At 40.4% G+C, this 22,714-nt stretch overlaps 1 protein-coding gene across 1 annotated transcript in view; it reads left to right on the top strand.

Moving 5' to 3' along the window:
- The window catches only part of COL22A1 (collagen type XXII alpha 1 chain), a gene marked incomplete at its 5' end in the record, with an annotated part of 198,133 nt that overhangs the window by 112,527 nt on the left and 62,892 nt on the right, over nucleotides 1-22,714 (top strand). The window contains 6 exons of the mRNA XM_082755403.1: nucleotides 130-183; nucleotides 1,725-1,760; nucleotides 2,826-2,855; nucleotides 3,733-3,786; nucleotides 4,710-4,763; nucleotides 15,594-15,647. Coding sequence (XP_082611529.1) covers nucleotides 130-183; nucleotides 1,725-1,760; nucleotides 2,826-2,855; nucleotides 3,733-3,786; nucleotides 4,710-4,763; nucleotides 15,594-15,647 — 282 coding nt within the window. The remainder of the gene's footprint in view (nucleotides 1-129; nucleotides 184-1,724; nucleotides 1,761-2,825; nucleotides 2,856-3,732; nucleotides 3,787-4,709; nucleotides 4,764-15,593; nucleotides 15,648-22,714) is intronic.

Genomic DNA, 22,714 nt, shown 5'->3' with positions numbered 1-22,714 from the left:
GATACCCAAACCTGCAACTTTCTGTTTGTCCTGTACTTTAAAGGGAATTGCAAATGATGACCTGGAATAAGTAAAACAAAGGTAAAAGGTATATAAAGTATGCAAAACTCTGTTTTTTCCTTTTTACAGGGCCCTGCTGGCAGCCCAGGTCCTCCAGGTGCCAGTGGGACCAAAGGAGAAAAGGTGAGTTGGGATGAGATGTACAGGAGGCATTCAGAGACATCAATTATTTCCTCCTAGAGCCCCCCCAGAAATATCATGGCTGTTGACTTAATATTTATCTTATTTATGTTTATGTGAACATATGAATGTTTAACTTTCCTGATGTTGCTTCAGTCTGAAATGGGAGTGAGAGGTCAAACAGGTCTGGTTGTAGCTCTGCTACTCCTAGTTTAATCCTCTTTGTGGAAGTAGAAGGATGTAGAGAGTAGTTTGGTCCAAGAAGACTTCATCAGTTACAAAAGGTGAGTAGAAATTTCACTGTGTTTGTGTAGAGGCTGGTTTTGTGACCCAGAAGATGTTGAATTGACTCAGAAAGTGCCAATCAGATGAGACCGGTCCTCTTATGTGCATGATAATTATTCATTGCTCTCAGCAGCAATTTCAACCTTGTTATTTTACAGATTTATTAAAGTTTCCAGGACAGCCTTATCTTTCCCTTCCTACTCAGGTTGACATTGTGGTTTTGATATTTCCTATCTAGTTCTTTAGCATGAATAGAAAGTTGTGTCCAGTTCTGGATTTTCTTTCTCCTTTTCTCATCCAAGCAGTGAACCTTATCCAAGAGTGCACAGATCAGAAGCAAATCTTATTATTTTCCCAATCAGATTGAAAATATATGGGTGAGATCTCAGAAGCACCTACAAGCAGGGCATATCCATGGAGATGATAAGAGAGAGCAATATCTTTGTGCTCCAGGATGTTGAAGTGGATAACAATCTTGATTTCATAACACTTCATCATCTCTCTAGTAGTTGCATGTAGCCCTTCCAGAAAACGTTTAGCTCCTTGCTCCATAACTTTCAGTGTAAGTGATGTGTCTCTTCAGTCCTTCTGACACAGTATGGGCACACTTTGGAATAAATAACAAATAGTAATTAAAACAAAAGAGAATGAAAGGTATGATGGGTCACTTGGAGACCTACAAGAATAATGAAAAAACGACAAGCGTGTGAAAGGAAACATGATGATTTTTGCGTTAGTTTGTACCTAAAGTGAAAGAGACACCTTCTGGAGGCATAGTCATAAAATGTAATAAATACTGGACACCACTGGAGACAAACTGCTGGAATAAATGGATAGCCTAGGTGGCAGTAAATCATGTAGAGTGGATCATGTGGAGTAGCATCCTAGTGTCCTGCAAACACAGGATCATTCTGCTCTGTAAGAAAGACTTCAGGAAACTGGCACCATTTTAAGTCAGTAAATATCATTGGAATCAGTGTGTAACATCACGGTGTCACAGAAGACAAGCAGTTCCTGCATATATTCACTTGTAGGGTAGAAAGAACAAGAGTTAATGGGGATTGCATATTCATATCTATCAACTCCAGGTTGGTATAGAAAATAAGAACGTACAAGAGCAGTTGGAAAACATATTGAGAAGTTTGCTTTTGTTCTGTGTTATGTAGTGTGTTATGCTGTGTTTTGTGTTATGTTGTGTTTTTTTGTTTTGTTTTGTTTTGTTTTGTTTTGTTTTAAATTTCTGTCGTATTTCCCTGCAGGGTGAACCAGGGCTACCAGGATTGCCAGGCTCTTCAGTAAGATTTTTTTTTTTTTCAAACGTTATAAGCTATATGGAAGCTGGGGACTCGAGAACTTTATTAAATGTTCTTAAATAGATTTAAAAAAAAAAAAAAAAAAAAAAAAGTGAAGTTTAAGCCAGTAAAGATTTCTGAAGAAGGACCATGACAAATTCCAGTTAGGAAATGTCCTGCCACAATTTGGGGAGATATTGAAATGTGAAGATTAGGACTTCATGAGACAATGAAACATTACCTCAGGTAAATCAGAGAAATGCTGTGGCATGACTTTGTGGGTTCCAGGACAGCTGTTGAGCCAATGCCAACAAAAGTGGTAAACGACAAGCCAAGAAGATAGAAGAGAGGGGGCTGATCTTTCGCATGACGCTAGCTTTACATGTCTTTCAATATCTCCCATCTCTTGTCCCATCTTGTCCCAACTTGTCCCATCTCTGCCCCTGCCTTCAAGGGACACAAGAATGTCTACAGGTAATCTCCTCGACTAGAAAGTTGTGGAAACCAAAGGAGGGAGGGAGAAAGACTTCTGGAAAACAAGGAGAAAAAAAAAAAAAGAAAAACTGTGTGGGTAGGAGCCTCTTACTGTTCTACTTAAATGGGAAATTACTGATGTGATGGTAGTGGCCAAGAGATTTTGAAAGATGTACATGAAACCTGAAAATGAGCACTGTCTTGTCCCAGTGCCCACTGAAGTTTCAGGAGGCGGGTGCAGAGGGCTGAGAAGACCGACAGTTGTCAGTTACAGCCCTGATGGTTGCATCAAGGAGAATTATGAACTTATTTATACTGACAAGATAATGAATTATGTTCCTACTGTTTATACAGCCTCACAAATCCCTTCACAGGGAACTGAGTGAACAAACCCTGACAGTCTGAGCTTCTTAAATAGAAAATATCCCCCAGCCTGCAATGGGATTTGAGGAGTTGTTGCACTTAGAGTGTATATTAAGGAAATGGCAAGGAGAGAAAAATAAACTGTGTGGGACAGTCACAGCCCAGAGCCTTCCATGTTGTCTTTTTTTTTTTTTTTTTTTTCCCCTGTATAACCTCACATTTTTATTGCAGGTACACACTGAAGGCTTAAAAGGCGAGCAAGTAAGAGAGATTCAATATCTGTGCTTCTGCTGCAAGGATGCTTTTACGTATTTTAACTGTCTGCTAGATTAGATTTTGCTTTAGAATGATATTTCAAAATTAAGGTGGATAAAAGCAATGTCAGGACATCAAGAAACAAGTTAACATACTTACAGCAGGGAAAATAAACAGAAGAGGGGAAAGGGTAACATCCTTATAAAGTGCAATGAGTCTAACACGAGTGACAAGTGTAAATTGGAAGGGGTCAGCTATGCAATTCTTTACATCCTGGAAAGTGTTAATATAAAAGTGAAACTGTGTCCAAGTTTTATGCTGAGTTTGTGTCTGAACATGGCCACTCAAACAGGGAAAAGACACCAATTTCTTCAGTCAATTTTCCTACGTATATTTTAATTTTTACTTCGTGTTGTTTTAAGTTGTATTTTACTCCTATTTCATGTAATTATATGCGGCATACATACAATACTTTAAAGCCCTTCACAGCTGTGCTGGCTCTGGGGAAAATGCTGCGGAAGCTGCTTTTGCAAGAATTGCTTTTCTCCACTGCTGAACCCCAGCCCACAGTGTTTTCCTGGAATATCCAGGATAGCCCAGGGTCTGTGGCAGAGTTACTACCTTTGAAGAACAGAGAGCCAGTTACGGATAAAGGCTGGCTAAGTGTGGGTGGATCAGTCTGCGTGCAGCCTAATGAGTGCTGATAATTCAAATAACCCCAGGGTGAAGGAGAAAACCAGCTGGTCTCTGCACTGTTTTTTTTGGGACCTATAAGGAAAGGGGTGGTGTAGGTCCTGTATAGATGGCTCGCATGAGTACTGTGTCCATATAATTTTTCCTATAGGTATTTTATCTTATTTTATTTTTTTTCTTATGTCTGTAGGGAGAGCCTGGCCCACGAGGACCACAAGGCCAACCTGGACTTCCTGGACCTCAAGTAAGTGGTTTATCTCACTGCTTACAAGCCCCAGAAACTGAAACTCAAGCTGAGCTGAGGTATACATGCAAAATCTTATATGTTATTTGAGTACTAAGAGCTTAATCAGTGTGCCCAGCCTTCTGTTTCTTCACTGGTGAGAGAAACTCTCCTGCTGTTGGTGGCCACTCTGGATGTATGGAGGTGGCACCCAGGACATAGGTGGTCATGACACAGTGGCATACATTACCTCAAGGCTGTTGTCCTGCAAAAGCTGATTCTTTTTCCATTTCTAATGTCCTGAGGAGCTGTATGAGTATTCAGCACATCTCAGAGAGGAGCCTCAACGGTAACCTCTAAGTCATCATAGAATGATGGGCAAAGAATCATTGCTTTATGCCACAATGTCCCAGCAAAAATCTTCTGCATATGAAAAATAAGAGATGTGTGTTTGTGTTTCAGCAGGGAATACAACACAATATTTGCAACAATTTAAGCACTCCAGTATTCTTACTTTTCACTTGATTGCGGCTTCTTCCAGGTACATTTTATAACCCAGCTCTGCAGGAAATCTCACTTCAGACTATCACTGCTGTCTCATTTGCACACACTCTGTATTTCCTCATTTCTGAATTGTTTGTTGTGTTTCACTGTTGGTTGGGTTTTGTAAAATTGATGGCATTGTGAAGATGCATTACTTAGGCATATCTGCCTTTAACTATGTAATTTTGTGGTCTGGATTTAATCAGGGCATTGTCACTTTTTCTCTATCCTGTTTTCTTATTCTCTTCTGCTCACAGGACAATATAATTATCAGTTAAGAACTGTCTAGGTAGCCATTCAGTAGCGGTAGCCCAGAAAATGGTGACGTAATTCATTAGTTTTTTGTTTTTTCGTTTGTTTTTAACTTGGTTAACTTTCTAAAAATATTTTCACTTTTAAAGGGAGAGGCTGGTCCAGAAGGCAAGCCTGGAGTCCCAGGTTTACCAGGTCAAAGGGTGAGTTGCTCTTTTTATTTAATGTATGTCTCAGTGTGCTGAGGACAGCTGTGCTCAATAAGCATTGATACTTTGACTCACCTTATATTCAGTTTTTTACTTATTTAAGGATCCTTGAAGCCTGGATCCTTTCTCTTGCTTCTTCTTTATAGTCCAGCAACTTTCAGTACCTCTTGGTATGAAATTCAACAAATTTGTGTGCAGTGACCAGTAGGACCCTGGGAAAATTTCTTGTAATTTCTTCTCCTCTCTTTGTGTCTGCTTCTTGGTGCCAAGAGGATTCTTGATCCTCTTTCCCACACAGACACTTTGGAACCCCTATGTATACATATATATATGTTTATCAGAGGTTAAAATAATGGAAGCTTTATTTCTCACTGATGTGCCACTTCTAAAGGGATGCTCCTGAGTCATACTTGGCCACATGGTTAGTCTTTTAAAAACATAGTAAAACATCTGTAGGAGGAGCAATGAGTGATAGGAAAGATCCAAGAAGATGTCTTCTGGGAATAGATTTTGAGCACAGACAAATATCCCCTTGCACCTTGTAAATAGTAGAAGAGCATAAAATCCAGCAAAGCCTCCTATAGAAGTCTCATAGAAGCTATCTATGAACTTGCCATGCCTTGTGAACTGACCTACAAAATCATTTAATTTTAGGTGGAAAATGGGTTGGAAGATTCTTAGAAATGCATTAATTACTAAAAACATAAAAATGGAGTGGAGTTTTCCTGTGAATGAAACTTGAAATATTTTTACCACTGTTAAGATATGACTCTGAGTGTGTAGAGCCTCTGGTAAGATGGGCAAGTTGAAATTTCAGATAAATGGTGCTGTCTTGGAAGTCAAATAAATCCAAAGACACCTTCAATACTTTATATAAATTAAAGCCATTCTTTTTTTGTTTGGTCTGTACTCAAACAGAAGATCCCACAAAATTCTGGTGTACCATTCTCCACAAGGAGGTTAGATAGTATATTTTTTTGTTTGTTTTGTTTTGTTTTGTTTCCTCTTCTTGTATTTTAAAAAAATACTTTCTTTGACTCATACCTATATGTTGAAATATTCAAGTGCTGATAAAAGGGAAATTTCATAGTAGGCCTAATTATTTCTTATGAATGCTCTGAGCATGCCTTTCCTTGCTTTAGCCCATTTGTAGGAAGAACATCTCATTAAGCAACAGATAAGTGTGGGAGTGAGATACATGCTTAACCTTTGTGGAGACCGTCACTTCAATCTCAGTATTGGTGTTTGATGGGCTACTTTTTTAGGTTGTCACAGAGACTTGATTGTAGCTTAATCCATAGAGGAGGTCACAAGGGTTGCTTGTAGTGCTTGGCACCTGAGTCAGCACCAGTGGTGTTAAAAAGTGGGCATGAGAGCCCTACTTGGGGGCATGTTAGGGTTATGGGCAGAGGACAATACAGGGAGGAAATATATTTTGGTAGGTGGGTTTCTATAGGCTTCGAGTTGAATTGCATGTCACTGACTGGAACTGTAACCTTGGCTTTTAGGAATCTTCTTCCAGAGAATATGTGCCTGCAGTGTTATGTTAATGCCACAGTGGAAAAGGGCATTTATTTGCTTTCTTGTACTTTTCCAGTGCTTAGAAAATATCAGCTAATGGCTTAGCAAATAACTCTGCTGTGCTTTACTTATGAGTTGACAAGTTCTGAATTGTCCTGATTTTAAAGCCTGCTGTGAAACATTGTTTCTTGAGTAAGATTAATAGAGCGTATTAGCTGAGTAAAGGACAGTGATCAGTCAGGGTCTGCGACAGGATACGAAATAGCTCCTGCTAATGATCATTTGATTAGAGATGTCATTTGATACATACTGTGTTTGAATGTTTCCCTAGACTCTGTTGTGTCTAGCTAGTTAGACTTCTCCTAAGGGTCTTTATTAGTCACCAGGCGTCTTAGGTGGTTAGATATATTTTTTTAATTAAAGGCTGTTATTCAATGACGGAATACCTGGGATGAATCAAAGCCTTGGGCTTGGTGGATATACATGGATAACCTACAGATGTTGGAGAGAGAATGGATTAGCAGATGCTACTGATTCACCATTAGTACAGTTGTTGCCAAAGCACAATTCCATGCATTGATTACCATTTTACCTAAATTTTGCTGCAAAAACAAGTATTTCCCTAAGCAGATTTAGAAGTTAAAATGCCAAGAGCAGTAATCATCTCCTGCTCCTTCTCTTCCTCTGAAGCTACAGCTCAGATCTGCAGTGATTCTTCTAGCACACACCCAAACAAAAAGACTTTCTAGCAGCACAGCCCAGCAATGAGGCCGTGGCCTCGGTCATGATACCACAGATTCATTTGTGACTCTGGCCCTGGCTTGTAAGACACTGGCCACATCTCTCTTCACCTCTGTATCTGCTCTATATAGGAGCAGAAGTGTATGGTTATACAAGTATGTGAGCAAACCAAAGAGAGACAAAGCAGTGGTGTGAGTGTGTGTTTGTTTAACACTAAGCAAGTTTACCTGCACAATTTCAGGTCATGCCAACTAGTCTCATACAAATGTCAGAAGAAATTCTTTCCTCAGAGGTGGGTGGGACACTGGCACAGGCTGCCCAGAGAAGCTGTGGATGCCTCATCCCTGGAGGTGCTCAAGGCCAGGCTGGATGGGGCTTTGGGCAACCTGGGCTGGTGGGAGGTGTCCCTGCCCATAGGAGGGGGGTTGGAATTAGATGGGCTTTAAGGTCCATTCCAACCAAAACCATTCTGTGATTCTATGATTCTGTGATCTGTGAGCTTTTCATGTGGAGCTTAGGCCTGTTGGAATTATTAGCATAGTCATAGCTTTCTTCATTGTGGTGAGGACTGAAAGTCAGACATAGCCAGAAGCAGATTTGGGTCCCTTTCCAGCATTGTTAGCAGATCTGTGCTGAACAGCTGAAAAACACTAAATGTCTGCTTGGCTGGCCCCTCTGCTGTTTTATACAGCTGGAGTTTCAGGATATGATGTTATGCCAGTTTATATCTCCTGAAAATTTCATTCATAAGGGACTTACTTCATAAGTCTTCTGCACTAATATCTTGTAACTAACTGGACAGATTACAGTGCAAGATTAAATTCCAAGTTCTGATCTGCTTGACTTCAGAGCCATCTCGAGTAGCAAGCTGCAAGAGGGGCTGATATAAAACAGTTGCTGTTCTGCAGTATGATTCAAGTTCCCTTTGGCTGTATGATCCTGAACCGAAATTTAGGTGAAGATGGTGTGCACACACACTGAGCTCCTGTCCTGACACATATATGCAGATGCAACCATTTGCTGGAGTTCTTAGAAGGCTGCAGTGCTTTAGTTAGCTGTAATGTAGCTGGAATGGACTACTAATGAACTAAAGATGTTTGGAACCATTTCACAGAGGAATTCATTCATGCCTCATAACACAGTCTACTGGAAGTGAAGAGATTTTGAAATCTGTGAGGACAGAGCCATCATTGGATGATGTTAGAAATGTGATGCAGGAGCCACCTACACAGTGTACATGAGGTTTCACAGAAGATGACATAGTCATATGGTGTCAAATACCCTAGTGACAGTTTGGCCAACAGGAGTAGGGTCATACATTTCGGACAGACTTCTAGGAAAGAAGGAGGTATGATATTCTTTTGGCATGAATTGTTGTTCCTGTTGAAGAAATAAAAGAATATATGGGTTAGTACAGTTGGCAGTAAGCAAGGAATGTTCTTCACAGAGTCACCATTTGTGTCATAGGAAACACAGGAAAGATAGTACGGGTTTAGTTTCTTAAGATGGTTCCTGCAAATTTAATCTTTCATTTAAATGCATTTGCTATACATTTTGGCCAAAATATTTTTTTCCAATCACCCCTGCTTAGACTGAACAGTTACAGAGTGTTTTGCTAATGTTTGACACAACTATGGCTGAATAACCAGGTGGGGTGAAGAAGCCTTGTCATCAAGGCTTTTGATGGCCCAAGGCTTCTTCTGACCTGTATAAAACCAATGTATTAAGACAACATCTGTTGCTTTTTGAGGGCTCACCACAAAACTAGACTTTCTGTTTGCAGACACCGAGAACCTTAGGTAAGGCCTAGCCACATCCAGCTAGTCTCCTCCAAGCAGATTTGAGCACCACAGTGCATTTTCAAACAACTTTCCAGAAGTTGTGGACAAATCAGGATGCTCACAGCTGTAACTGGTGTGTCCCAGAAAGTATGCCCAAAGGTTGGGAATCACTGCCCAACAGGAGGATGAACTCTGGGGGAGCAGGTGACAGTCTGGAAAAAGCACTACTAGACCCTAGTTGGCATTAGAAGGAGAAGAGCTCCTAAGGTGATGCAAGAATGTGATTGAGTGTCTTCCTAATATTTTATTTAGAAAAATTAAACAAGACACTTCTGAGGGCAGGGAGTGGAGGCAGTGTTGTACTCTTAAAAAAAAAAAAAAAATAAAGTAAAATAAAAGTGATGGTATTGTAGTGATCTTATTGCCAAATTTATTAGAAGCTCACCTTGCTATCTATGAACCTCTTCCTCCTGTAGTCCATTCCCAGGAGCTCCAATATGGACAGTGCATTTTCAATGTAATTGTAATAATGCACACTTGCAGATAAAGATTTTAGACAAGGAAAGGTAATCTGAGGGCTGCTTACACCTTGTGGAGCTGCCCAGTACTGACAACACACTAAGGAGAGCATAAGCTGCGGAGACAGAACATCTTTCAAGCATTTAAAAGAAGTTCTCTGTTAGTCTGCTTTAGTTGCAGGTCTTGAAGTCCTTTATGGGCATAGAAAAAAATGTGCATGATCTCCTTAGTACATCTGCTGAACTGCTAATCTGACAATTCACCTCTATCCTTTGATCCTATCTGGGGAGGAGGATATAACAGTTCTAGCCTGAATCAGACAACTGGGTTATATTCATTTTATTAGCCAGCTGCTTCAAAGTGCCTGACACCTAAGGTCTATATTTTGACAATGATACCCTCACATCAAGCACACACAGTGCAAAGAATGTAGCTTTGCTGTTCTTATCTGTCCTGTAAGACCTTTGAGTGAGACAGAACTGTTTCTCTGACTTTACTAAATCTGCCTGAAAAAAGAGTTAGAGAGTCTGTATTCATTTTCCACCCCCCACCCCCCTCTCTTCCTGTCCTTTTCCTGTAAAATGGAAGAGAATCGAAGTACTTTGATTCTTCTCTTTTTTTTTTGACAACTGGTCTACTGAATTTTGTTGGAAATAAACCCAACTTTCTGTGCTTGATAGACGCAAGAGGTGCAGGTGACTGACATGCTCCTGAAAAGCATAAAAATGTTTGGGCGAACTAATGTAAATGTGGGGTTCTTCTGAAGTGTGCTAGCACTGCTAGCAGGTCAAGGGAAGTGCTCCATGCTGGTGCAGCCTCACCTCAAGCACTGTGTACAGTTTTGGGTATCACAGTCTAAGGAGGACATAAAACTGTTAGAGAGTGTCCAAAGGAGGGCTACAAAGATGGTGAAGGGTCTGGAGGGGAAGATGTTTGAGGAGCAGCCAACGTCCCTTGGTTTGTTGAGCCCAGAGCAGAGCAGGCTGAGGGGAGGCCTCATGGCGGCCTGCAGCTCCCTCACGAGGGGAGCGGAGGGGCAGGCGCTGAGCTCTGCTCTCTGGGGACAGCGACAGGACCCGAGTGGATGGCATGGAGCTGGGACAGGGCAGAGTCAGGCTGTGGGTTAGGGAAAGATTCTGCACCCAGAGGTGGTCGGGCACTGGGACAGGCTCCCCAAGGCAGTGGTCACAGCACCGAGCCTGAGGGAGTTCAAGGATCATGATTCAAGGATCATGATTGAAATTTCAGAAGAAAATCAAGAGAAAACATCTATTTATCCTGTAAGAGTACTTTCCACTTAGGCATGATGTAACAGCTACCTAGACCCACCGTGATTTTGATGTGTGATATTGCAGCCTAGTTTTCTGGATTTTTATTCTCAGAATTTTCTCATGCTCAAAGAACAATCAGTGCACAGCACTAAAAAATACACGAGTCTCACAGAATAGTAAGAACAGTCTTATGGAGAAAAAAAAATCTTAATGGAAAACATCTTTTAAAAGTTATATTCTTTAATGAATGTCCTTATCCATGGTTAAGACTGCAATGTAATCGCGTCAGGTAGATAGGTAATAATAATTCCCCTTTTTTCAACTTATTTGGTGCACAAGATAACTTATGCACAGTCAAGTACATAATGAGAATGAATTGGATGTCAAAACAGAATAACATAAAAAATTTACTGCAAGGCCTTTCTTTTGTGAGTGAACTGCAAAGTTCAGGATTGCATTCTTGCAGGTTGGAGGCAAGAGGAATGAGGGCAACTGCAGGAGTGCGTTACCAAGGGGTGTCTTCTGCATCCTTAATTCAGCTGTCATGTTTCAGCAGGTTTTCATGTGCATATGTCCACATCCCTTAAAAGTTTATCCCTGAAGTCAGAGCAGCACAAAAAGCTTAACAGACTTTTCTTGACTCTTTACAACTAGATTAACAAGGCTGTGAGTCTCAGTAACTGCTAAATATTTGTTTTACAATATAGCCTAAAGGGTTCTGTTAAAACTGGGAACTACAGGGTTCAGGGCACACCCTCCACCCTCCAAGTGTTAAAAAAAAAACACTTGCCAATACATGAAAGGTTTGTCCCCATTAACTGTAATGGGAGAGATAAATTTCTCAGATCCCTGGAGGCTGCTGAGCTCTTTTTTGTGTTTTTTTTTTTTTTTTTGATGGCAGGACAGAAATACAGGTGTTTGACTTTCCCCCTCTTGACCTCTGTCTCCTGTTAAAGTGGATTGTTGCACATGATGTTCCTAGTTTGGCCAGTCATAACTTGAAACGGGCAGCAAACAGTGTTTCAACTCTTATTTCTCTGTGTATGAACTCCCCTTGATTTGAACAACCTTAGACTTGTAAAGTGCATGGGAAAAAAATGGTATTTCCAGAAAAAAGATGTGCTGTGTTTGGTAAATAATGCAGAAGAGGAAAATCATTTTGCCCAGCAAACTGAGCAGACTTAGTTTGAAAGAGCCAGTCCCAAAGTGTGACTTCTTTCAATGTCCAGAAGTCCTAATAAGTCCCTTATTTCTCTTTGTCACATCAGCCCTCCATAATCACCCATAGGCCGGCCAGTCCCAGTGGTGTTTACATGCACATGTAGACACTCCTGCTTCTAAATTTACTGACATTGTCCAATACATACAGAGCCTGTAAAAACATGGTGCCTTTAGGGTGTTCAACCATTGATTGCAACTGCTGGATTTCCTCTGATGATGTATAGGTAAAGAGACAGGGCTGAAAGAGGTAATCCTATATCCCACCCAGTTTACAGAGAAAACAGTTGGCATTTATGCTTGCAGTCATATTAATTCACAGTTAAGGGTTTTTCCTACATACTTGGTACCAAAACCTCTCTTCCTGGGGCCAAACCTCAGTGAAAATCATGTTATGAGAATATATAGCTGTTCAAGCTATTGGACAGCAAGTTAAGAAAGTCTCAAGCTATGATACCTTTCAGAATTTCCCCTCTAGCAGAGCAGAACCAATATGTCCCTCTGGTTTCATGTCTCCTGTATGGTAAAGATGTTTCCAGTGGTTAGTTGTGTTTGTACGTATCTGTGGGTGCTTGAACTGTTTGGGTGATATTGCCCTTGCAAATTTCAGCAGCGCAGAAATTGAAATATAAGTAAATGAACAAAAGGAAGGAAGAAAGGATTGATGGTGTAGATTAAATCCAGAGTGAAACTGTAATTGTCAGTGAGGTAAATATATTCATTTCCAATAAGACACATTTTTAACTGTGCTATTATTCAAATTGCGGATAAAGGCAAATAACATATATTTCATATATTCAAAGAGTACACATTCTTACACACATAGCTGATTCTTGCTATAAGTAACAGAGCATAATTGCTAGTTTTGTCTGTCATATTATTAGGTGATGTGACATTTCACTGAGCATTGCTCTCATAGGTATAATTTCTCCCAGCAAGTATTTCTGTACTTTCCAGACAGGCTGTAATATTATGGAGCAACCCTGTTGTAGTTTGATTTTGGCTAACCTCTGAGTGGCCAAAATGTTCCCTTCACAATGGGAAATACACTTTCAGCCTCTCTGTCAGTATAATTATGTGCTGCTCTGAGGGATTTCTCAGTGTTTTGAAAAGCACCAAAGTTTCTCAGTGTTATACCCAAGAAAAGGATAGACTCCTTTCACATCTGTTATTGCTGCAGCAGATTAGCGTGCCTGGCCATTTGTGTGGAAACAGAAGAACTAGTGTATACTTATCTCAGACAGCAAAATTTGTCCTTCCTCCCTCTTCTCAGCTTTTGAGATCAGTTTGGGAGCAAACTGGAGCTGCTATCTCCTTCCTCAGGTTCCCCAAGTAATTTTATCTGATGCCACCAATTTTCCAAAAAGCAGTATATTCAGAAAACTATATCTGGATAATGCTCTTAAGTCACTAAAGTCACATCCCTGTGGACCACCAAAATAAGGTCTATATGTACTGCTTGGTTGCAAGGTCACAAGTCTCAATGGGATTTTGTTGTCCTGAACACCAGCATATGCATCAGTCATCATGGTTTTCATGTAAAGTACATCACAGGGTGTATTCATGCTCTCCCAGCTGTCAATGCCTGTTTTGGGGTGACTGCTCAGGAAGCTAATTCCTTTATGCTCTTTCAAAGGGCTATCAAAATGTTTATGTCAGGTATATATCAGGTTTCTTGTCTTCATCTACCGCACTCTCTGATTTAATATCTCTAAATAGAACTGAAGGAGATGCACAAACATTGCAAGGGGAGTTGTAAAAACACCCAGTAAGCAATGAAGTTGGTGAGACATGATGGAAACAATAATACTGTGTTTTCTGCTGCCCTCAGTGTTGTAGCTGTGGAACCAGACATCTTAACACATGGTTCCCACGTTGATAGAGAGCTGGAGGTGAGATGCTTCTCGTATGCAGTCATGCTCGTCTTCCATGTTTGGCCCAACATACCACAACCCTGTATATTCTATTCATATTCTTATCTATTTAAATGAGTTTTTTTAAGAGGGTGTCTTGTGTGGTCTCACTGTCAGTTGGCAACATGAGTCTCCAACTAGGAAATGTGTTGATTCGTGTGGTGACAGAAGTCCTCCAGGTTTAAATGGACTTTGACAAGGAAAGAAGTGATGGATGTTGGAAAAAGCAGAAGGAACACTCATGAACAGTGCATGTACTTGAGAGCATTATGAACATTTGTGTTGGTATCAGGGTCCTGGCAATGACTGCAAACTCTTTCTGGTACCCAAGGACCTCATAATTGTTCTTTTAATATTTTTCTTATATTTTTCTGTACATGAGAGCTGATATTTTTATTATCAAAAAAAATAAGGAAAACATCAGATTCTGACACCCCAGCTAACAAAACTCAGTCAATATTTTGTAAAATGTGATGAAAACTTGTTTTGTTTGTGATGTGTTAGCTGTTTCACTCATTTAAGTCAACAAGAATTATAGAAATTGTTTCTGGATATTTCAGTAAAGAAAAATAAAGGGAAAATTACATATCTGACTTACACATCTGTATGACAAATCACATCATCAGTCACACGAAACTTGCTTAATTATAATATCCTTCTAAAAAGAAAAGCAGTTTGGGTGAGAAGCAGAAATGAGGAAAAAAATCATTTCTCTGACTTCCTGGTATTTACATGATTTATCTTGTAACCTCCTAGCACATTATGAAAACTCTCAGAATTACTAATGATTCAGTATCTATACATGTCAGGGAAGGATAGATTATTTTCACAAGAAAGTTGAGTCACAAAATATGTGACTTGCCCAAAGTAACACGGCAAGTAAGCTACTGAGTTGAGAAACAAACCAAATTTCTGCCTGAACTCCAGTATTTCAGGCACCCTTTCTTCATCCTTTCTTCCTCTTTTTTCTCATGTAGGACATCTTCCCTGTGAACTAGTTGAGATCAACCCCATAGAGAACACAGGTGAAGGAGCATCCACATGGGTGCACTTTTCTCAAGGGTGTGCTCCAAGTCCTGGCTTATCCTCCCCTTGCAGTGCTGAAGCTCTGCTGTTCCTGTGGAGGAAGTTTTTTTTTGCTTGCAGAGGAGTCACTGAGCTCTGTCCCTTAGTGATAATGCCAACTCCAGTTAGAAATGCCTCATGTATTCATGTTTTCTGGCATAGGGATTGTGAATCTTTTATACATGTATTCCTCTATGTAGCAGAGTTCTTAATTATTTTCTTTATGTGTAAGGTAGTGCAGGGAGCACAAGGGACACTGCTTGGCTTGGTTGGGAAGGGGTGAAGGTCTACACTGGTAGCAGAGAAAGTGCCTCTTAGTGTGTCTGCACTTGGTGCCTCTCTTGGCAGTATCTCAGCATTGTGCCTTCTCTGATCCCCTTTGGGCAACACCCAGGTGTGATTGCAGAGTGTTAGAGGTCAAGAGACGCAAGAAACAAACCTTCATTTATGGGGGTGATGGTTACACTCCATCTGTGATGCTTTGTAGATCCAAATTCACAAGAAAGAGAATTTGAATTCCCTACAGCCTTTGAGAGACATTAATTTCCAGATGTGACCTGTGCTAAGATCGCATGTCATTCTGCCTTTTGGTGCACATACTTGGGTGGCAAGAACCACACAAGACCACTGGAGTTGCACATCCAAATGGTGTGTGCTGCCTTCATTTCTAGCACTTATGTTTTGTATACCCATGTAATGGAGATTTACCAGTTTGGGGGTAAAAGTTTTTGGAAAATCTCAGTAGCATTTTTTTTTCCTTGGTGTCTAATATTTGCTTTTCTGCTGAACACATAGGGTAAGAAGGGGGAACCTGGATTCCCGGGAATCAATGGTCTAATCGGCCCTCAGGTAAGTGGCAATTTCTTCATTTTCACATAATATGTGAGAAAATGTATGTTGTGGCACCAGGTGCCTTGGAACCACAATGCAGCATTCCATGAGCTTATTCTCTTCTCATCTATACTGTCTTTGGAACTTTGAAGGTGTTTCACCTTTAAGATTTACTCTGATGTGCATAAGAGTCTGCCTGTCTGGCAGCAATTACTTTTACCTTCCACAGTTTTTCAGCATCTTTGTATGAGGGCAGAAGGAGGTGTTTTGTATGTGATTTTCCCATTGCTTTTGCATACAGTGGTATCATTCCACAGGGAAAGCAATGACATGTTCTTTGTAATATTTAGGACAGTGCCTGAGCTAATTGTTGGCCGTGTGAATTGGCAGTTGCAGATATATCTCCTGTGCTGCAGTCTTGAGGGAAAAACAGTTTAAAAGGTATTTGCTTTATAGAAAGCACACTTCTTTGCACGCCGTTTTTTTTTTTTTTTTTTTTGGTTTGTTTGTTTTTATTTGCACATCAGTTTTTGTTTTGGTTTGGTTTGTTGTTTTTTTTTGTTACTTTGATGGTCACATTTCCACTTGTTACAAGGTGTCATGAGCTGGCTTATTAGGGAAGGTACAGACAGAGGCTTAAAACTATGTCTATTCTCCCAGTGAGGGATGATGTGAAGAATGTTTTAAGTTCATGACCCCTTATCTCTATTTTTTTTAAGCTTTTGTCAAGATAATGTACCAACTTACACCATCTGTAACTTTATAAGGACAAAACAGTGCTATGTGTGTCATGTATTGTCAAGGAGGGTTTGTCTCTACCTTGGAACAACCCATTCTGCTCTGTGCTGTTATAACCCTGGCACTTGCCTCTGGCTTGGCTTCTTGCTAACTTTGTAGCCAAATTCAGTCAACCCGAGTCACTATTTAGGGTCATTCTGCGTAATGAGAAAAATATCTTTGGGAATGTCCTCAGGCAGGAAGGATTTCAGGCAAATCAGGATTTGCTTCAAGCTAATCACTCAGGAGCAAACTGAGTATTTCATTTGTTCCCCTTCTCAAGCTAACAAACAGTGTCTTTGACTTCAGGATTTTGTTACAACACTCAGTTAAGTTTGGAGCATGAATGAAGAACCTCCATTACTACAGCTATTGGTGATGTATTGCAACAAACAGCATACAGCTCAACAGCAGATGCTGATTTTTCGTTTATTTCCTCTGGCAAGCTATGCCCATGTAACCAGGAAACATGATCTAGAAATGGATTCTGCAGCAGACGTTTAGCAGTGAGCAGTTCCCATGTCTGCAGAGGCCGTCAGCGACGCAATCCAGGGTTTTCAGATCCTGTGCGGGTGAGGACCCTTGTGTTCAGCTGGGAACTTTGCCCTGCCACACCACCCGATATTGATCTACATATTTTTAAGACTTTTTCATTTGGTACACTATTTGGTTTGTAAATACTTCAACAGCAGCCTTCAAGAAGAATGAAGGCAGTATTTCCAATGGATTTAATTTTAGTATTTTTTTTTCCCCCGGGTAATATTAAAAGGTCTCCCCACGCCTTCTGAACTATGTGTGTAGCCACCGGGAGAGGATTTTCCTTGCTTTTGGGGAAGATTTGTCTCCATGCATTAATTCTGATATATCTAACTATCCATCCAAACAATGTCATACTTGCTCAGCTCAAGTTCTCTGTAACTTTACAAAAAATATATATGCATATGTTAGCAATTTCATAAACATATCTGCGAGAACTGCTGACATAGCAATAAGTAGTTTTCCTTTCAGCACAGGCTAAATAAAGTTTTCAAATTTTATGTTAATTAAAGCTGCATATAGTGCTAGCCCCATTGAGGGATACTTAAATTGACTCTTCCTCCAAGCTAACTGTGAGGATGGAAAAACATCATTCCTATTCCTGAAGTGACACGCTGTCCCCAGTATATTACTGCAGATTTCCATATTTCTGTTTGGAGAAAGTGCTTACGTTCAACTTGTGACAAAACTACTTTTCAGCTTAACAGCAGTTTTTATGACATTAGGTTTCTAAGCACTTTATCAGCATTTCTCTCTCTCTTTTTTTTTTTTTTTTTTCCCTCTCCATTTTACCTTAATCACTCTATGCCCCCAAAATACCCAAGAAGAGAAGTGGTTTCCTTAGGCTGTAGTTACAGTGAGATTCTTCCAAATGATTTATGGAAGTCTGGGCCACCTGTTCCCATACCATCTTCATGGTGTTGAGGACCAACAGATTTGATTTGCTCATACATTAATTAGTTTAGGACACTAAAATAACCTCCCTTCCTCTGCTATTTTAAATTTAAATATAGTTTTGTTTTCTGACCTGTCTGCCTCCATGGACAGCTGTGTGGGCAGAAGAAAGGAATGGAGATAGGGGTGAAGAAGCCGTGTTGTTACTGAAACACATAGAAAAGGCCACAAAAGGATGCCAGTAGATTCTTACCCCCTGTTCTGCAGAACCCACTGGGTCAGCAGATCCAGTGACAACCCGCAGCAGAGATGATGTCTGTCTGGCTGTAGAGGACCCTTGATTGGGCATCTTCATATTTCAGAGTTAATTAAGTGACACATCTGATGAAGCAGTGAGAAGGCAATTTCTTAGCCAGCCTGGGGATGTTTTGTGACAACAGGGTAGCCACAGTTTTGCCTTTCTCCTTACATGCCCCAACTCAAACTAAACTTTAATCTAAAAAGTCCTTTTGATTTTTTTCCTTCTAAATCTGCCATGGTGGTGAGCCTGTCCATGTACTTGCTTGTTCCATGTTATCCAGTCAGCACCCCCAAAAAGGAGCACCTATTTTCATGACCCTTACAAATGTTGCATCTTGCAGTGCCATTAAGCCCTGGGCATTAAACACATTGGGGTTTATTTCCCCTCTGGATATTAATGTTTTTCCTGCAGCAGAGACACAGACATCTGAGCTCGTAATGCGTTTGTGTTGTTATTATTTACTTGTACTATTTTTGTTTGCAGGAAACTTAATCATGGGCCAAGCTTCTATTGCAGTAGGCTGTTCGAATGCAGACTGAAAAATGAGCATTTCTGCAAAGTGCTTTCAGTCGAAACAGATGGATGAGTACCAAGCACGGCAAACAATGAGGCTGTGCATTTCTGCATGGTTGCCTGAGATCCTGATGTACCGCATCTGTCCCGTTGTTGGGAGGAAGAGTTCAGAGAAGGGGCTGAAGGCAGTTGATGAGGCACCTTTTCAAATGCTTTTCTAGGCATGAGGGGTATTCTGAGGAGGCAGGAGATCCACAGTTAGGCATGGTACGCCAGGTGAGCTGTGAGGGCTGCATTTGCTGGCTCAATAAAGGGGGAATTTGATGTCCCAGTACCCGTTGAGGGCTCAGACTCTGGGCTGAGTCACTGTGTTACCAGGGCTGGGATTCAGCTCCATAAACAAGTTCTTGTTACTGGCAATTAAGGGCAGAGATGCATGTGTCTGTGCTCCTGTTAAAGTTGACTAAGGTCCAGTTAATACTGGTGGTGGAGCCCAGGCAGCCATTCAACTCTCCTGAAGCAGCTACTTCCAAATTCTCCACTGAGCCACTCTCTAGGCTTCCTGAGCTGAGCAGGTGCATGCTGTCCACCAGTGGGAAGGCAAAATGATTCAAAACTATCTGAAATTTAAGTTAAAGTTCCATAACTTATGCTTGTGATATGTCTGGGCCATTATTGAGGTTTGCTTTATGGTAAATAACCTGGTGATAGAACTAAGACCTGTAAGGGAGACCAGTACAAGCTGTACCTTTTATGGCTGTGGCTGGCAGTGATTCAATTAGTATAGACTCATTTGTAGGGTGTGAGATCAAGCCCAGCTTTTCTTAAGTAGCTCAGAGGAAATAAATGGTATCCTTCGAAATGCATGGTGTCCTTAATGTCCTTTTTGTGATGCAAGTTAATACTGCGAAATGTAAGAAAAATATACAGGCCTCAGCTGCAAAGCTCAGATTGAATTAAACTATGCCAGTGCTGCTTGAAATTGGAAGATACTGCTCAGAGCTATCTTTAATAAGATCTATACCTTTAACAAAACAAAGGAAAAAAAATCACCAGACTGTAGACCACTAATAGTACTGAAACAAGAGACCATAAGGAAGATTTTTTTATTCTCTCATTTGCTGTACTGACTCAGTAAAACAACTGAAAGCAAACAAATAGGAAATAAATCTTAATCTGTGGACAAAAGAGATCATGTTCATATCTTACACTAAGTGATGAAATTAAACAAATACTGCTTTGCACTGAAAGCAAGAAATTCTCCTGCAGAGACTGCCATGTACAAAGTCAACTTTATTCAGTACCCTTACAGAGCTGGAAAGACAGTTCAGGGAATCTCTGTTCAATACATTTATTTTTTAAAATAATGTTGGTATTCCAATTATAATGCCACCTGGTGAAACAACTGGAGACCTCATTCATTTATAAATTATGACAGTATCACTGAAACCAACTATACAGGATACATCATAGGAAATGTTCAGATCTGTTGGCTCCTCAGGCTTTTTGGTTTTCAGCATCATCAGCAGTACCCTTTTCCTATATCCTCTTATCTTTTCTTGGTTTGTAAGGCAGGATTCAAGCAAAGAAAGCAAAACAGTACTCTACTGCAGCATTAATGAAGATAACTCACAGGAGTTGTGTTGTTGGATGTGGTCATGCCAGAGGTGAAAAAAGATGAGCAGATGTGAGAGGCAGATAGAGACTGTTCAGATGTAGTAAAGGAGAAATAGAGATCTGGGGTAGCAGAGGACATGGTGAGGCACATGGACTGCTCCACACAATTTGCTGCAACAGCCAACTCTGATGGGAAGGAAAGGGAAATAAAGGGGAGTCATCATGGAGCCAACAGGTCAGGTCTGTGAGGACTTCCCGAGAGGTGAAGGGAATAATTGGTTCTGAACTGGAGACAAGCCCCAGCACTGGAGGAGGAAGACTCAGCACCGTGTCATTCATTTCACTATCATTGTGGCAGGAGACAGGATGTTCCTGGATGTCCTGGAGGTTTGTCTCATTCATAAAGATGGCACACTGCCTAAAGGGTCCAGACCACAGTCTGTTTTTTTCATGGATTTAGGGCTTTTCTAAGCCTTTCTCACAGTGCTAGAGGCTCTAGGCATTGGCATGGAATAATATGAAGAAAATAGGGTTGTGCAAGCTTTGCCTGCAGAGACGGATATCTGGAAAAGCCATCAGACTTCAGTTTCCATCTTGGAATGACATCTGTTCACCTTTCTTTAAAACATAGCCATTCTTTTTTTTTCCTGGAAAATAGATTTGGGCAAACAACCTACTGATGCAGTCACACACAAAAGCTTTTGTTCCTTTTCAAAGTTTCCTTAGGGAGTGCAGAACCCAAATCTTAATAGGCCTTTCCCAGCCTGTCTTTCAGCAGGGTATGTGCTGGAAGGAGAGAGCATCCTTTAGTGGTTCCTGGAGAACAGGCACAGCTGTACCTTCAGTATTGTGTCAGATTTCTTTCCTGAGAACTGTCCTTGTATTACATTGTCTTAGGAATGGAGCTAGATAAAACATAAGCCTGAAAAATATCCCACACCACAATGTCTGTATAGTTGTCCCTACCCTAACACACACACCTGTTATCCTGATATTTGGATTTTAAAGAACATTTGCAATATTTTTGTTTCCAAATAGCAGTTTGATAATAACTTCTAAACATTTTCATAGAAGAGCCATGTTTTGCATTTGTTTTCCAAACTGAGATTGTATACTTATGTTTTGGAGAACAAAGTTTTTATCTTCCATTTTTTTTCAGCATGTAGGAAGCACACATCGGCATCTTTACCAGTCAGGAAAAACAAAAGCAAAAAACAAAAACAAAACAAAACAAAAACTCCATCTATTTTTTTCTTCTGGATTGGAATTTTAAAGGGACAGCCTTGGGATTTGGGTCAGGGACTCTCATCTGTATAATTCATCAGATGTTCAGTGAAAAAGGTTATCAGCAAAATAAGGTGCTTTAATCAAAAAGGAAAAGGAAATCAAGGAAAACAGATTGTGTGAGATTTTGGTATTAAACTATATTGGCTGTCCTCCTGCTGCTTTTTTTTTTTTTTTTTTTTTTTTTTTTCCTTCTTTAACACTAATAAATGCTGTCAGTTAGTTTGGACCTTTCTAAATACTTGGGAGAATAGTTCTTTCTCTGAAGTGTACTCAGAAGTGGATGTACTGGTGTACACGGTCAGCTGGATCAGGCTGTCAGAATCCTGCATGCTTCCCCAGGATGCAGGTAGTCAAGGCATAGAATTGTTCTTTCTAAATCCATCTCAGAGAGTCTTTATCAGAAGAGCTATCTATTTTTGGGTTTCACTTTGTTGGTGCACCATGTGGTGAAGTTAACTGGGTAGCCCAGTCTTAGGCGTAATGTCCCAGCTGATTGCTTTCAAAGGGAGTAATGGCACTGAAAAATAGCAGTAGTCATGGGTAAGGATCAGTGTGCTTCGATTTCAAGACTCAGGATTGAATGAAGTTTCTGTGTTCCAGAATATGGAAAGTTTAAGAGAAAAATCAGAAATTCTTTGGATAATAGGGATATCCAAAGTTGCTAGGAGAAAGAGTTTGGACCAGGAGGATGTGGAGCCACATGTTTCAGGAGTTAGGCTGCTTGCTGATGGATATGTGAGTGAAACTTTTCTTAAGGGGAAGATTGATCCTGTCTAGGGTGTGTATCCTACATGGGGGATGACCAGGCTGATGCTGAGTCCTGGCTGAGGTTTGCTGTGGTATGGCAGTTTCATTAATCCTTATGGATTGTTTACTAGATGCCATTGTCACAAAAATCAGAAAGAAATGATAATTTTTATAGGTCATGAAGAAGATAAAAATGATGCTATTAAATATACGGAAGTATGTTCTTTGCTCTTATAAGCCATTTTTTAAAATAACCTGCACTGTTAGGTAAAGCATGACTGTTTCTGGAAATGTCTGGGTGTCAGACAAATTTCACACCTCTTGGTAGAAGCTCCCTGTTGTAGGGCTATGGGGAATATGTGTTTGATCTTTGGAGGTCATGAGGTCATGGCAGAGAGAAAGAACAAAATTA

The sequence above is a fragment of the Aythya marila genome (assembly GCF_965140915.1).
Source record: "Aythya marila genome assembly, chromosome: 2".
Lineage (NCBI taxonomy): Eukaryota > Metazoa > Chordata > Aves > Anseriformes > Anatidae > Aythya > Aythya marila.
Note: the sequence above shows the minus strand (reverse complement) of the source record. Positions and strands in the feature narration are given on the sequence as shown.